Here is a 17,287-nt window from a genome sequence, read left to right as displayed (position 1 = left end):
GTAGTGTTGTGCGTGCTGTGTGTAGTGTAGTGTTGTGCGTGCTGTGTGTAGTGTAGTGTAGTGCGTGCTGTGTGAGTGTAGTGTAGTGCGTGCTGTGTGAGTGTAGTGTAGTGCGTGCTGTGTGAGTGTAGTGTAGTGCGTGCTGTGTGAGTGTAGTGTAGTGCGTGCTGTGTGAGTGTAGTGTAGTGCGTGCTGTGTGAGTGTAGTGTAGTGCGTGCATGCTGTGTGAGTGTAGTGTAGTGCGTGCGTGCTGTGTGAGTGTAGTGTAGTGCGTGCGTGCTGTGTGAGTGTAGTGTAGTGCGTGCGTGCTGTGTGAGTGTAGTGTAGTGCGTGCGTGCTGTGTGAGTGTAGTGTAGTGCGTGCGTGCTGTGTGAGTGTAGTGTAGTGCGTGCGTGCTGTGTGAGTGTAGTGTAGTGCGTGCGTGCTGTGTGAGTGTAGTGTAGTGCGTGCTGTGTGAGTGTAGTGTAGTGCGTGCGTGCTGTGTGTAGTGTAGTGCGTGCGTGCTGTGTGAGTGTAGTGCGTGCGTGCTGTGTGAGTGTAGTGTAGTGCGTGCTGTGTGAGTGTAGTGTAGTGTAGTGTAGTGCGTGCTGTGTGTAGTGTAGTGTAGTGCGTGCTGTGTGTAGTGTAGTGGAGTGTAGTGGAGTGTTGGGAGTGTAGTGGAGTGTTGTGAGTGTAGTGGAGTGTTGTGAGTGTAGTGGAGTGTTGTGAGTGTAGTGGAGTGTTGTGAGTGTAGTGGAGTGTTGTGAGTGTTGTGAGTGTAGTGGAGTGTTGTGAGTGTAGTGGAGTGTTGTGAGTGTAGTGGAGTGTTGTGAGTGTAGTGGAGTGTTGTGAGTGTAGTGGAGTGTTGTGAGTGTAGTGGAGTGTTGTGAGTGTAGTGGAGTGTTGTGAGTGTAGTGGAGTGTTGTGAGTGTTGTGAGTGTTGTGAGTGTTGTGAGTGTAGTGGAGTGTTGTGAGTGTAGTGTGTAGTGTAGTGGAGTGTTGTGCGTGCGCTATGTGTGCAGTGTTTTACTGAAATTTTCATACTCCTCGGGTAAAAATACTCCTCAAAAATGGTGAGAGGAGTATTTTTTACCCTTCTGGAAAAATGTTAGTGCGACCTCTGGGTCTAGGCTTATACTCGGGTCGGCTTATACTCGAGTATATACGGTACATCAGGTAGAGCGAAGTGGGGGGGATACTTGCTTGATTATGATGGTAGATTTCTTTTTATCTGTAAAACCTGCAGAAATGATTGTCAATTACTGTGAATTTTCTGATCTGCATCGAATTTCCTTTCAGGATTTGGGGCATGTGTTACATTTTTGTTTCATTAGATAGATGTTAGGGGTTTGAAGTAAAGTAAGGGGAAAAAAAACGGGATAACCATTTTTATTTTTTTTTAATATTTTTTTTAATTTTTTTTTACACTTGGTATGCATAAGAGTAATGACAACATTTCATGATTTGATCAAATATATTACAAAACATCATAAAAATGTTGTAGGGTGAAACGCCCCTAGTAGGTTTTGGCATGCAATGGTGACCGGTCCGAGAGCAATGGGTTTCTAGGTCTGTGGTTTTGACAACTAGACCGAAACCCCCTCTGATGTAGCAGTGGGTGTCAGTCGGTAAGTGATCACGCCAGGTGGTTTGTGTACAATGCCTTAGATCAGTGGTTCTCAACCTGTGGGTCGCGACCCCGGTGGTGGTCAAATGACCAAAACACAGGGGTCGCCTAAAGCCATGGGAGCCACGATTTTATTGCATTTTTTGGCACGAATACAATATTCTTATACATGGTTTGAGGTCACCGCAACTTGAGGAACTGTATTGTGGGGTCACAGCATTAGAAAGGTTGAGAACCACTGCCTTAGATGCTGCTCTAGGCTGTGGATATGGCGGCAATCAGCCCTCTTGTGCCGCAGGGATAGCCAATGAGTCTACACCATTTTTTTGCTAAATTGGAGAAAGAAAAGTTTAACAGCTCAATGTAGCAATCCTGAAGATCTCCTCTATCCGTGTGAGCGGTGCCCTGTATCCTGATTCCGGGGGAACACTATTGTATGGAGCAAGGTATGATCCAGCGATCGTTAAATTTTTTAAGTTTTTCAGGTCGTTTATTTCATATTTCTTTAAAACATCAGGTAAAGGTGAGTCTACAAGCTCTACTGTCGGACAAAACGCATATCACTCCTTAGTCATGAGACATGACTTTTACCTGATGTTTTGAAGAAATCTGAAATAAATGACCTGGAAATGTAAAATTTTAGTGCTGGATCATGCCTCTACTCAGTACATTTTTTGTTAAATGTGTCATGTTGTAGAACAGAACAGAGTTGAGCCTTCTTTTTTTGTGTGTTAGCCAGTTTGTAAATGTGACATTTTTATTTTCAGGTCACCATAAAGGGCGGCCGTATGTAACCAATGAGAAAGTAAAGAGCTATATAAAATGGATGAAGAATCAAAATGAAGTTGAAATTGAGAAGAAAACATCAGTTGGCGGCTACCAACCCTATCCACCAACCCCATCCACCTTTGCCAAGTACTGTAATGATAGAAAAAGTGAGTGTACTTTCATCCAACTGTTTTAAAAATAGATATTAACCATACAATTTACAAAGCAAAATTGTAAAGGAAGTTGTTTCCAAAAAGGATTGTCCATGTAAATTTATGAAAGAGAACAGGACTTGGTTTTGATGAACGCTAAGTGAAAGTGGTGCCATCTTGTTTTGGGTCAGCTGACTGTACACATGGGATTGGCTGGGCCAAGAGATGTATAATTACTACATTCATGTCATCTTTTTTGGATACGTTCAACGTAAACGCTGTGTAAACTCCTGGCGTCAACCGTGCATGTATACATAAAGGTATACATAAACTTGCAGAAGGTGGGTAAAAAGGAGGATTCCATCTGCCAGTGTAAGTTGCATCCATCTGGAAACACAGGATGGAAAGTCTTAGGGAAGATGCATCTTTAGCCTATGGGGACATATGCAAAATATTGTATCCATCTCCGGCCTCCACTGACTTTACGCTATGGGAGGACCCCAGTGACCTGTCCATAGAAGGACCGTTTTATCACTGTCTGCTGCTGATAGTCGCTCCTCTTGCCACTTTGATGCTCACACAGTAGGGTACGTCCTTACCTTTGTTGTAAGGAAATGCCAGTTGTCCACACAATGCATTTTTACAGTGGAGAGGTAAAAACTAGATGTGAACCTGCCCTAACATGTGTGATACCTCTCCTTTTGATGCTGCTGTCATGAACAGTATCAATGTCATTCCCATAGACTCTTAATGTAGCATACTGGCAGCTGAGGCTTCATACACTTCTCACATATCCTCTGAGTAGATGATTGGTGTCAGTATTGTCACCCAGTTAACTTCTCTGTCAATCTACAGGAGACGGTATGTGAATTGCTGGATTTAATATTCTTGCTTGAGTAATGCATTGAAATGTTGTAATATCAACATTGATTACTAACATGTATGTATATATTTACAGCCGAAGAAATATTAAACACGATTGGAGAGCTGAAGACTATAGTGCAGCACATGCATTACAGGGAGCACAAGCGTGTCGCTGTTCAGGGTATTATTGCTGCTTGTGCCTTTGTGAGAAATCTCTCACAAGCCAAAATGGTATGTATACATTGTCTGTGTATGAGAAACTAGGCTATAAGGCATGCTAATGAATAGAAAGATCTGATATTGTGTGGATGCTAGAAAATAAAAGAAAAAGGAGCCTTTAAAGAGAACCTGTCGGGTCGATTTGGGGGCCGTAATACTTCACTCGCCAAAACGTGCAGCCGACGAGGGTGTGGTGTTTCTTCTTTTTATCTCTTTTGTCCCTAATGCTTAAAAATCATAAGGGCCTGTGGGTGGTTTAGTATCGCAAATTGCCATGACAGGTTCCTTTTTTTAATTCTCTTAAAGTTTTACTGAGATCCGTGTTTGTCTGGGTTTCCTCTGGTTTCCTCACATACTCCAAAAAATATACTGGTAGGATGATTAGATTGTGAGCCCAATTGGGGACAGGGACCAATTTGGCAAGTTCTCTGCAGGGCTGTGTAATCTGTAGGCGCTATATAATTAAAGAATTATTAGTATTATTATTATTTATTATTATTATGGTGGATGATGCCATGTGTAACTGGTGGGTGGGATTGTGACTTCTGTAGGCACTGCTATGCTAGAAGGAAGTGGGTGGTGTAACTTACTTTCTAGTCTTCCTGTGCACAAAGTAAAGTTAAAGCTCAGTATTGCAATAGTCAGCCCTTACATGTTACATATCTTTGTGGTATCACACCAGCATCTGGGATGGAACACTCTATTTTACAGTATTATCAATGTCTACTCAGTACAGTCATTTAACACTTTGAATAAATTGCCAACTGAAGGTTACTATTCCTCTTATCACTATTGTGTACCGCTGTACAGTCCGACATTGACTGGAGATTATGCAGCGACATGCCTCCTACTAGTTATGCCTAGTTGTCATTAATTAATACACTTCGTTGTAGAAGAAAAGATGTTAGAATTGTTAAATCTTGAAAAAAAGCAGATGCATAACAAACAAAAAGTTGATAAAACCTCTTCAGTTCTGTAATATAGAATGTACATTGCCTGTGATTGGAATTTGTAATGGGAGAGTGACTGACTGTAATAGATCCCAAATGTTCTGCACCTCAATTGCTACATCAGTATCTTATTTGCTTTGGATAAGCTTTTATTTTATCCCTTTTCAGAAGCCAAGTATACACAATATGGATGACCCAGGACCCAGCGGTGAGGAGCATATTCCAAGCAGGAGCCTCATAATGGCAGAACGATCAGTCAACAGCTCAAAACGAGGCGCACAGGAGCCTACACCTCAGAAGGAAGCCTATGATCTGACAAAGAGAAGGAAAAGGCCAGCCTCACCAGTAGGCCTGTAAGTCAGGCGCTTCCATTTCACAATAATCTCTGTGCTATCCTTAGAGGCACATTGATTTTTCAGTTTTGTCTTTGATATCGAATCTCAGATTCAGCAAATATCCAATGTTCAGTGATCTTCACCACTCAACGGAAACAGATGCACATTTAAGGCAGCTGTAGAACAATTATTACTCACAGCTTAATCTGAGGTAAATCAGGAAACGACTTGCCATATATACTCGCGCATAAACAGATTTTTTTTTTCAGCACAAAAAATATGCTAAGAAAGCTAACTCAGCTTATACTCAAATCAATAGCCATCAGCCCGTACCGCAATTATATAGCCAACCCCCTGACCATGGTATTTCCAGCATATTAAAAAAACCTCACCTTTATGACACCCCCCTACCCCTGCACGTCGACTTTTTTTTTTTTTTTTTTCTTTTAATGCTCCAGCTCTTTGTCCCTGACGTCCAAGTGTGTGTGGGTGTCAGCAGCACGTAGGAACATGGAGATGGAACATCACAACAAAGAAGAGGACCTGTGGGTGGGTGGGGGCCATCGGAAAGGCGAGTACAGAGTTAATGCGGGGTGGGGGGCAGGCTGGCTGTATACCGAGGGGCGGGGGGCAGGCTGCCTGACTGTATACCGGGGGGCAGGGGGCAGGCTGGCCGGCTGTATACCCGGGGGCAGGCTGGCCGGCTGTATACCCGGGGGCAGGCTGGCCGGCTGTATACCCGGGGGCAGGCTGGCCGGCTGTATACCCGGGGGCAGGCTGGCCGGCTGTATACCCGGGGGCAGGCTGGCCGGCTGTATACCCGGGGGCAGGCTGGCCGGCTGTATACCCGGGGGCAGGCTGGCCGGCTGTATACCCGGGGGCAGGCTGGCCGGCTGTATACCCGGGGGCAGGCTGGCCGGCTGTATACCCGGGGGCAGGCTGGCCGGCTGTATACCCGGGGGGCAGGCTGGCCGGCTGTATACCCGGGGGGCAGGCTGGCCGGCTGTATACCCGGGGGGCAGGCTGGCCGGCTGTATACCCGGGGGGCAGGCTGGCCGGCTGTATACCCGGGGGGCAGGCTGGCCGGCTGTATACCCGGGGGGCAGGCTGGCCGGCTGTATACCCGGGGGGCAGGCTGGCCGGCTGTATAGCGGGGGGCAGGCTGGCCGGCTGTATAGCGGGGGGCAGGCTGGCCGGCTGTATAGCGGGGGGCAGGCTGGCCGGCTGTATAGCGGGGGGCAGGCTGGCCGGCTGTATAGCGGGGGGCAGGGGGCAGGCTGGCCGGCTGTATAGCGGGGGGCAGGCTGGCCGGCTGTATACCGGGGGGCAGGGGGCAAGCTGGCCGGCTGTATACCGGGGGGCAGGGGGCAAGCTGGCCGGCTGTATACCGGGGGGCAGGGGGCAAGCTGGCCGGCTGTATACCGGGGGGTAGGCTGGCCGGCTGTATACCGGGGGGCAGGGGGCAGGCTGGCCGGCTGTATACCGGGGGGCAGGCTGGCCGGCTGTATACCGGGGGGCCGGGGAACATGAAACCCCCACTTAAAGTACTCTAGCACCACATAGATCTATGCTTTTCAAGTTGGGAATACCCCTTTTACAGTATAGATTAGATAACAGAGCTGCTATTTTTAATCTTTGGGCTATGCAAAGTTTCAGCTTGTGACAGCCTTTCAAAATCTTCTACTTTGTATAGTATAGTAAATATTACCATTTTGCTGTTTTTTTTTCTCACTAGAGTATCTACATTACAGGAGAGGGGGACTGCAACAACATCAAAGGATGGTAGATGTTTGAGGTCCACACATTTTATGTTTGAATAGAATTTATTGGTACGATTCCACTTTTTGGACGTGCACTACTTTTTTTTCTGCAGTTCCAGGGGGTAGGCATGAGTTTGTGTGTATAATTCTCCATCTTTTGGTGCTGTTCCAGTTCCCCTTGTTGGTATCTAGATAGAGAATCCACACCGAGGGTGTGGGAAAGGGGAAACCAGCAAATCTGGGAGACTGCAATTAGCTCTGACATTTTTGGACAGTCAGTGCAGCACCCGTAAGGTGTGCACACACACAACCTGCTCTACTATATACACTTCTCTACAAGAAGGAAGTCAGTGACAAAGTGATATGGCTTCCCCCTGGTGTTTTAAAAGGTTAATAATGTATCTTTTATTAGCTTGTGGCCTCTGAGGATACGCCATTGCAACCGCTCCGTTCTTCTACAGTGTTCTGTCTATGGTTCTTTTCATTAATATTTTCGGCAGAGCCAATTGAAACCACTCAGCTTCCTAATGTAACATCTAATATCTCATTAGTTTGTGCTTCCCAGGCTCAGGTTTTATTTCAGGCCAATTAAAACATAATTTATAAAGTAGAAGCAAATGTTACTTTGAAGCTGATTAAACTGATCTTGCGTGAACACGCACCAGTTCTTTGTCAGAGAAACTTTCAGACGGGATCAAGGTTACCCCTATACTCCTTACCTACTTACTTCATTACTCCAATTAAGAACAAGCCCAGACATAAGAGGAGGAAGGCGCATAAGGCAAATGTGTCTCATATGAAATAAAATAATGGATACTTTAACTTCCATTTTCTTTCAGAAGTTTTTCTGAAATGGAGAATCGTCCAGTTGTGCATCATTTGTACCAAGATGTGGACACCGGGTCTAGGGAAACCGCAAATTTTAAAGGTAATTTGTTCCATGCCTCTGTCTACAAGGTTATCGAAGATGTAGCAGCTCAGCCTCTGGTAATTCTCTGAAGTACCACATATAGGGTGCTGATTTTTAGAAAGGCCCTCGCGAAATTTTATAACACAGTGCTACACCCACCTATGGCTCTGCAGTCACATACTCAAGAGTGTAGTACATCTGAAAGGAGTCCTGGTGTCAGACATTCACTTACTACATCCACAGTACCTTTTCTGGGAAATGTATTGTTAGTTGTGTGCAATTTCCTTAGGCATCTCATTGCAGGTAACTGTGCATTTTATATTTTGCCTATAAATGCCCTTTGAGTTGTTAAAGAGGTTGTCTCAAGTCTAATTATTATCCTGATCCACAAGATATACCACATATAATGGTCTGATAATGGTTGTCTGACTGCTGGAGTCCCACCACAATGTTCCTTCTTATTGATGGATAGGGTGTAGTATGTATCTTGCTGCTATATTCAATGTCTTTATAGGGAACCTGTCACCAGGGACCTCATTTTCACTAACGATAGATTGTAAAAGCCCAAGACTTCAGCAGTGCAAAAATGCCTCTGTCTTTTCTAAGCATTTGCATTACAATATAATTGTGTGTTATAACTTACTCTTGCATCCTGATAAAATCCTGGGGTGGTCACAGGGGCTGGGCTTTGGTTTTGATGCATTCAAAAAACACACCCCACTGATGTCATCTCACCAGGCTGTGACCTCTGAAAAAGGAGCATGAGGTGGAGCTATACAGGAGTACAAAGGTGGGGGCCAAGCTCTGAGGAGGTAGAGTAACGTAGGCAAGGCAAATGTTGTTTTTTTAAATGCATCCAAACCAAAGTCCGGCCCCTGGGACTACCCCAGGATTTTGTGAGGGTGCAAGGTAAGTTATAACACACAATTTATATTGAAATGCAAATGCTTAGAAAAGGCAGAAAGGCATGGTGAAAAAGAGGTCCCTGGTGACGGGTTCCCTTTAAGGCTCCATTCACATGTCCGTGTGAACAGCCATGAACCATAAGTCAGGTGGAGAAGGAGGAAGCTGTGCGACCACACAGCAAATCCAGGCAGGGATAGGACCTGCACGGTCTCTGGTGGCATAGTGCACAATGCCTGTGCTTAAGGCTCCTCTGAGGCGGCCATGAGCCTTTTTGAGGCTAGCTCACGGCCATCATATTCAGATATATGAATGGAGCCCAAGAGGCAGAATAGCCTAGAACAGTGATGGCGAACCTTTTGGAGACAGAGTGCCCTAAGTACAACCAAAATCCACTTATTTTCCCGTGGAGTGCCAACATGGCATTTTAAGCAGTAACTTATTGATACCTGTTCTTCCACATCTTTCAACTGCATCGCCCCCCCCTGAGGCAACAAATACAGTTGAAAGAAGGAGAGCAAATTCAGACTCTTGTTGTGGCTTCTATCCAGGGTCTCTCTCTGTAGGAAAAATGGTTGTTCCAGCAGGATGACCTTCAAAGACATTGCAGTTCTGTTAACACCTTCTCACCTTTTCCCGCAGTTCCTAACAGCCAAAATAGTGCTGAGAGCAGCATCTCTTAAGTTGCCTGGGACTTGGTGGATTTGGTCCTAATTGGTGAACTCTGTCCTGGGGTGATGCCTGAATGCCCACAGAAATGGCTCCGAGTGCCACCTCTGGCACCCGTGCCATAGGTTCGCCACCACTGGCCTAGAACATTACTTGGCTTCCTCTGACAAGTTATAGAAGAGGAATAAGGGGGTAGGATATAACCAAGCCCTGTGCTTTGATATTGACAATAACAAGAGCTGGAAGAAGTATGTTTACCCTGTTGCTTTAGGGGTATTCTGGGAATGTCAACATCTGATACAAAAACCCATAATGCTATAAATAAATGAATACAACAAAACTCAATGTCATTAATTACAAAGCACAGCTTAAATTTGTATGCTTTTATGCTTTTTTTTTTACATTTTATGTGATTTTTAAAGTAGGGAAAGTTATCTCCAAGATGGCCACAATCTACAACTCCCATGACCCCTTAGTTTTCAGTAGCAGCTCCTCCCTTTTATGCTCTGTGCCTAGTGATGATGTAATGGATTGTCTTGCTCAGTTACCATAGTAATGATGTGTGTAACTGCCTTCACTGCACATTATCTCACTGAGATGTCATCTCACCACGACACTGGCCATACTGGGTGCACTGCAACTTACCGCCTATTTGCACATTGTAATACATGATCAGTAAAGTCAAAGGCAGTAAATGGTAAAATCTATTACACAATCTAGGGTTAACCCCTTACCGAAGCACGCTGTAATAGTACAATGAGGGTACCTGGATAGGGCTCACGGGCTGAGCCCTCTCCATAGCCAGTAAGTCTTTGCTGCATATTGAATATAGCACCAGTACACGGCATGGAATATTCAGTACCAACACCATGAAATGCAATTGTTACGCTGAAAACAAGCCGTCGCACAGCTCTGTACATGGAAAAATAAAGTTATAGATTTTTGAAGGTGGGGAGTGAAAAATGGAAATGAAAAAACAAAATACAGCCAGGTAATTAAGGGGCTGATAAAAAAAAAAATAAATAAATAAAATAAAACCTAAAATTTAAATTCACCCCCCCTATTCCTATAACGGCTATAAAATAAACTAATAAGTTAAATCATAAATATATAAAGTATCACCGCATCCCAAAATGTCCCCTCAATCAAAATATAATGGCGATTATTTCCGGCATTGAACCCCATAACGAAAAATAGCGGAATGTCTAAAAAAAAATACACTTTTTCACCATTTTGTAAATATAAAAAATTTACAGATTGTACCAGTTGTACAGTCCTCAAAATGTTAGCAATGAAAAGTCAGCTCATCTCGCATAAAATTACACCTTACACAGCTACATACACCGTAGTATGAAAACGTTATTGGCGTCAGAACATGGTGAAACTAAAAAGTTGGTAAACAAGGTTTTAATATTTTAAGAAAGAATAAAGTAAAGGTGCTATTTAGAGCTCATTGTTAAATTTGTAAAAACCAAGGCCACAAGAAAATGTGCAAATGTTTTTTCACAGATTCTCACCACATTTGGAATTTTTTTTTTCCAGCTTCCCAGTACAATGCATGGAATAATAAATGCCATCACTAAAAACTGCAATTTGTTACACAGAAAAGGTCCTCGTACAGCTCTGTAAACAGAAAAATTAATGAAAAAAAAGCTGCATCCCTAAGGGGTTAAAGGGCCAGTAGAATTTTAATTCTCCTTTACATTGTATGTCCACAGCATTTTTCTGCTAAGGGGAGCAAAATTTTAGCAAAACCAATTACACATTAGCTTATATTTTAATGACCCAATAGAATATGAATTATTCTTTTTCCTGGAATACCCCTTTCAAATAGAGGTTACAGGACCCCATTTCCTCCGTGGGCTGCAGCAGAATAGGGAATAACCATTGAACCTTCATTTATTTATAGTGACTTCAGTGGAGAGGAGTCGACTGTATTTGATTTCCATTATTTTCCTACACCTATAGATGACCATGCAAGAAGTTTTGCTACAGACAGTGATACTTTGTATCATACAGAATTCTGGGAAAACCCCTTGTGGCCGGAGGCTAAGCTCAGTATAAAGGAACATCTATACTACAGCAAGTTATTTCCAGAAAGTTTTGCTCAAAAGTTTGACTACAAACGCAAGGAGTTTCTGATTCAGCCATATAACCTTCATCCGGCAACCGTCACAAACCTAACACAACGTAACTCAAGTGTCGCCATGGCCAGCAGGTGTGGCCACTATGAACTGACTATACTGGGTAAGCAATGGACTATGTACTGCTGTCATACTGTATGTAACCTACACAAATTCTACCATATTTGTTTTCTTTTTATAAAAGGTATAAATCGGGACATAGCGATAGACGTTTCTCTACCAATGTTTGAGAACTTCAGTGTGTTTGGTATTAACTCTCTTCCAAGTCAACTCCACTGTACCAGAGCTGGTAATAATGATGACCTCCAAGACCACCATTGGTTTTCTCTAAAAAGTAAGAAAGTAAACATTTTACCTCTTCTTATTGAAAGGTCTGCATTGTGCAATGTTGCCACATTATCCATGCAAAGCAGGCACACCATACACATAAAAGAAGAGCCATGTAATGTGCCACCCTGGTGGGACTTCTAACATGTTACCAGCAGTTTAGATCCAACAGAAGACATTATCAGGGCGAAGTTTGAACCAACACGGATATACATTTATTGGATTTTGAGCCCAAAACCACTTGGTTGATCCAGGCATTTATTCTGACCACAACATAGCGAAGGAATTTTTCTCCTTTTTGACCAATTTGCATCAGCTTTTTGGGGTTCTTTTTGTCTTCCTCTGGATCAACACACCATGTCTTGTAGGTTTGACTTGCATATGTAACACTTGAACATTCTGTGGTTCAGCCATCATAAGGGAATTACAGAGGTCTGTGGTGCTTGAGTTTTTTTAATTTTTTTTTTTTGATCAAACAGGGGAGGTCGAAAGGCTTGTATTACAGTAGCTCCATAATATAAATAAGTGGCTTTTCGATACAGGGTGGATACAGTATCTGCTACAGTGTACAGAGTCAAGCCTAAGGCTGCTTTCAGATGGTCTTGTGCTCACCCGGACCAGATCCTGAGCGAGCACAGGGTCGGGACATGGGTTGGGGTGAGCAATCTTTAAAACTTGCCCCCATAGACAGATGAGTGGCTGTGTGGCAAATCTGACAACGTATAGATTGTGTCCTATATGTTAGTGTGTAGTGAGACACTGTGTGCTCACTGTTCTGTAACCAAGACCTATAGATGTCTTTGAGGGCTGTGATCTGGTCGCTAATCATGTGACCAGATCACTAACCCCCCCAAGGCTGTATGAATGAGCCATAAGGGACATTTAGTCAATGACTCATATCATCGTAGATGAAATTGTGTAGTTTTCAGTCGGTGGATCATCCCAGTTTCTCACCACTTATCACATTCACTGTTTGCTCTCACTCTTCCATTTCAGATGAACTTGTGGAATATGCACGATCCAGAGACCGGCTGCACGTCATCTGCATCTTGGACATATGTCACCTTGGAGAAAGCAAAGTGGAAGTTTGCTTGAACAGAGTGTACCACCCCACAATGCACAATACAGATTAAATTATACAGCCTTTTTATTATCCATCTTTTCTTATGCACTTTTATCATACCTGATGAATGATTATTTTTTTAAATATTTTATTCAATATAATAATGTGCTCTTCAACAACTGTGATATTTCATAGTGACTTTTTATTATATCAACTTTTTTTATATATTTTTGCTTAATTTTGCTGAGTTTTTTTTTTTTGTTTTATTTTTATGTAGTTGACTTAATATTTTAAGTCAATTTTATTATTAACTTTATTAATATGTTCCGTCCTTATAATTTATTACAAAGTGGCCATGTTGAAAGCGATTTGCTTTCTACATTGAGCCTGCTGATTGGAGGCCTAAAAGCCTTTGTGGGTCATTCAGAATTCTAGTGCTACGTAATTGGCTAATAGCACATAGATCTCCTAACTGGAGACAAAACACTCTGGTGTCAGTTTCCTTATGGCGGGCCATGATGATGTAACTGAATTCCACGATAAATAGTGCCGACTACATTCACATCTCAGTTTTTGGATATGTTCAGCGTATATTCTGAACTTGCTTAGACATGTATCAGCAGGTGGGTGCATCCTTCTTGTTTCCATCTGCTCAGTTTACATGACATTTAGTAAAAAATCAACACTGGATGTGAAGAAATTGCAAATTGCAAAACTGTTTTGTTGCTTGTTCCTGGAGAAATCAGTATTTGCTCAGTGGAGGCCATGGGGAACATATGCCATTGTATGGCATCCATCCCTGGCCTCCACTGATTATTTGCTTTTGGTGTTCTCCAGTGTTGTAACTGTCCAAATAAGGACAGTTGCGTAACTCGTGAGATACCTGGAACATCGGCAGCAGCAATTCGCTAGCTCCTGCCGACATTTGCTCCCTCTCCCGCTCTAATGGGGATGAGATGTGCTGGAGGAAGTATCCCATTGTATGAGCATACAGCGTGATGTGTTCTAGTTTTCAGTGAATCCTCCTGACATACCTTTACAATGGAGGGGTAACAAAGAGATGTGAATCTGGACTTATGGGTGTTGCGTCTGTGTTGTATAATGCCATTATTTGTATAGTCTGATAGCATTATTTATCTGTATTGTATAATTTACTTTAAATTAATGCATTCACTTTATAACAGGAGCAAAGACTAAGTCTACAAAGTCGGTGTATATGTTTATTTCTCACACAAATTTTGATCTTTGACAAAATTGTGTGTGTACCCATGATACAAAAATTGGTCTTTGCAAGGATATTAAGAAAATGGTTCCCTAATTTATTTTTAAAATTAAAAAAAAAATTTTATTCAGTGTTAAATCTTGTATTATAACTTATTATTTTTTTTTACTATATGGAGGCAAGGGTAACATCAACCTTTTCCCTGCGAAGGTTGTATTTCATAAGTCCTCACAGGGTGCCCTATATACACTCACCGGCCAGTTTATTAGGTACACCATGCTAGTAACGGGTTGGACCCCCATTTGCCTTCAGAACTGCCTCAATTCTTCGTGGCATAGATTCAACAAGGTGCTGGAAGCATTCCTCAGAGATTTTGGTCCATATTGACATGATGGCATCACACAGTTGCCACAGATTTGTCGGCTGCACATCCATGATGCGAATCTCCCGTTCCACCACATCCCAAAGATGCTCTATTGGATTGAGATCTGGTGACTGTGGAGGCCATTTGAGTACAGTGAACTCATTGTCATGTTCAAGAAACCAGTCTGAGATGATTCCAGCTTTATGACATGGCGCATTATCCTGCTAAAAGCAGCCATCAGATGTTACAGGGTACATTGTGGTCATAAAGGGATGGACATGGACAGCAACAATACTCAGGTAGGCTGTGGTGTTGCAACGATGCTCAATTGGTACCAAGGGGCCCAAAGAGTGCCAAGAAAATATTCCCCACACCATGACACCACCACCACCAGCCTGAACCGTTGATACAAGGCAGGATGGATCCATGCTTTCATGTTGTTGACGCCAAATTCTGACCCTACCATCCGAATGTCGCAGCAGAAATCGAGACTCATCAGACCAGGCAACGTTTTTCCAATCTTCTACTGTCCAATTTCGATGAGCTTGTGCAAATTGTAGCCTCAGTTTCCTGTTCTTAGCTGAAAGGAGTGGCACCCGGTGTGGTCTTCTGCTGCTGTAGCCCATCTGCCTCAAAGTTCGACGTACTGTGCGTTCAGAGATGCTCTTCTGCCTACCTTGGTTGTAACAGGTGGCGATTTGAGTCACTGTTGCCTTTCTATCAGCTCGAACCAGTCTGCCCATTCTCCTCTGACCTCTGGCATCAACAAGGCATTTCCGCTCACAGAACTGCCGCTCACTGGATGTTTTTTCTTTTTCGGACCATTCTCTGTAAACCCTAGAGATGGTTGTGCATGAAAATCCCAGTAGATCAGCAGTTTCTGAAATACTCAGACCAGCCCTTCTGGCACCCACAACCATGCCACGTTCAAAGGCACTCAAATCACCTTTCTTCCCCATACTGATGCTCGGTTTGAACTGCAGGAGATTGTCTTGACCATGTCTACATGCCTAAATGCACTGAGTTGCCGCCATGTGATTGGCTGAGTAGAAATTAAGTGTTAACGAGCAGTTGGACAGGTGTACCTAATAAAGTGGCCGGTGAGTGTATATAGCCAAGGATGTATATGGTATGTCTTCACTGCAGAAGACTATAACATTGGCTCTGTGGAACCTAGTAACATACTACTTCCTATAAAAGAGAAGAATCTCTTCTTTCAAATGAATCTAAAATTGTGTTTCTAGGTCTCAGGGGAACAGGAGATATTCACGGAGCTGCACAGGCGCAGGCCTGCTGTTCAGCGCATGCGCAGATAGGAGGAGTAAAGAGGCTACCGGGGCGTGGAGTAGCCGCACAGTGTAATCTCAGCTGCGGCTACTCCATGCCCCAGTAGCAGCATAACAAAATTTGCATAAAAAGCTAATACAAATTATCAAAAAGTGCGGGGACGTGAGGCATAGCCCTTAAAAGGGCTATCCTCACGTCCTATTGATCCACCTACCACCTGATCTACCTTTTATAGGTAGATTCGTGGTGGTAGGTTCCCTTTAAATTGAGCTGCTGCACCTCACAGTTAATGGAAATATTGACGTTATCTGTTACCAAATTTGGATGAGGGATAATACTGTATCAACTAATGTTCATGTTTTTAACCTTCTCCTATCCAGAACACGCTTACTCTCTGGTTGACTTTTCGTGATAGTGTTTTTTTGGGGGGTTTTTTACGTAAAATGAGTGAAACGATGAACATTTGATCCTCCTCGCCTAATGTGGCTACATATTAACAACGTGACCCAGAACTTGTCCAAAAAGTTGCATATAACATGAAACACACACACACAAGTTCCTGAATAAAGTTTTTATTTCACACCATCCCTCCATTATTTATACCTATGTTATGGCGTTTATACTCAAATTCTTATGAACCGCAGATGGCTCGGTTATTAGGCAGCTATTACAATGGCGCTCATCAAATCAGGACTTTTGCTATTTCATAAGCTTGGTTTATGGATATACAGGCGGTCCCCTACTTAAGAACACCTGACTTACATACGACCCCTAGTTACAAACGGACCTCTGGATGTTGGTAATTTACTCTACTTTAGCCTTAGGCTGCAATTAACAGCTGTAACAGTTATCACTGGTGTCTACACTGAAGCTTTATTGTTTAATCCTGGTTCTAATAACAACCCAACATTTTTAAAATCCAATTGTCACAGAGACCAAAAAAATTTGGCTGGGGGTTACAATGATAAAGTATACAGTTCCGACTTACATACAAACTCAACTTAAGAACAAACCTACAGACCCTATCCTGTATGTAACCCGGGGACTGCCTGTATAGTTATTTATTTGGGTTACCATTGTGTAAGCAAGATATATTACTGTATGATCTCTAAGTGCAATTTTCTGCAAAAATTGTTTGGCACCCCCTGTGGATTTAATGTTCCCTTTGCTGCATATTTTGGTGAATATATACATATATTCAATGTGTGAACTTCTCACCTCTTACCATTTTTAGGAAAGTATATTTTCTATGTATAAGTATTCTGTACAGACGATCCCCTACTTAAGAACACCCGACTTACAGACGACCCCTAGTTACAAACGGACCTCTGGATGTTTTGGTAATTTACTATACTTTAGTCCTAGGCTACAATAAACAGCAATAACCGTTATAAATTATGTCTGCAATTAAGCTTTAGTGTTAATTCTGGTTCTTATGGCAGTCCAACATTTTTAAAATTCAATTGTCAGAGACCCAAAACATTTTGGCTGGGTTTACAATTATAAAGTATACAGTTCCGACTTACATACAAATTCAACTTAAGAACAAACCTACAGATGCTATCATGTAAGTAACCCGGGGACTGCCTGTATTTGTACATATTTTAGAGGAAAATTATGGTTTAATTTAAGTTATTTTTGAAGACCTGCTAGGCGGTGATTTATGAAAAAAATGGATTTTGACAGAATAAGAGCTTCTTACTTTGTATATAATATACCGTTTAATTTTGAGCTTTTCAGCACA

The 17,287-nt window shown here is 42.8% G+C and overlaps 1 protein-coding gene across 1 annotated transcript in view; it reads left to right on the top strand.

Annotated features, from left to right (window-relative positions):
- RADX (RPA1 related single stranded DNA binding protein, X-linked) overlaps positions 1 to 14,651 on the top strand; it is a 39,658-nt gene extending 25,007 nt beyond the window's left edge. The window contains exons 8-14 of the mRNA XM_072125739.1: positions 2,374 to 2,541; positions 3,485 to 3,621; positions 4,728 to 4,912; positions 7,494 to 7,582; positions 11,105 to 11,383; positions 11,465 to 11,614; positions 12,604 to 14,651. Coding sequence (XP_071981840.1) covers positions 2,374 to 2,541; positions 3,485 to 3,621; positions 4,728 to 4,912; positions 7,494 to 7,582; positions 11,105 to 11,383; positions 11,465 to 11,614; positions 12,604 to 12,740 — 1,145 coding nt within the window. The 3' untranslated portion in view covers positions 12,741 to 14,651. The remainder of the gene's footprint in view (positions 1 to 2,373; positions 2,542 to 3,484; positions 3,622 to 4,727; positions 4,913 to 7,493; positions 7,583 to 11,104; positions 11,384 to 11,464; positions 11,615 to 12,603) is intronic.
- Positions 14,652 to 17,287: the final 2,636 nt, after the last annotated feature.

The sequence above is a fragment of the Engystomops pustulosus genome, chromosome 9 (assembly GCF_040894005.1).
Source record: "Engystomops pustulosus chromosome 9, aEngPut4.maternal, whole genome shotgun sequence".
In the NCBI taxonomy this organism is placed as follows: Eukaryota; Metazoa; Chordata; class Amphibia; order Anura; family Leptodactylidae; genus Engystomops; species Engystomops pustulosus.
The sequence above is the reverse complement of the archived record's forward strand: the minus strand, read 5'-3'. Positions and strand labels throughout refer to the sequence as shown.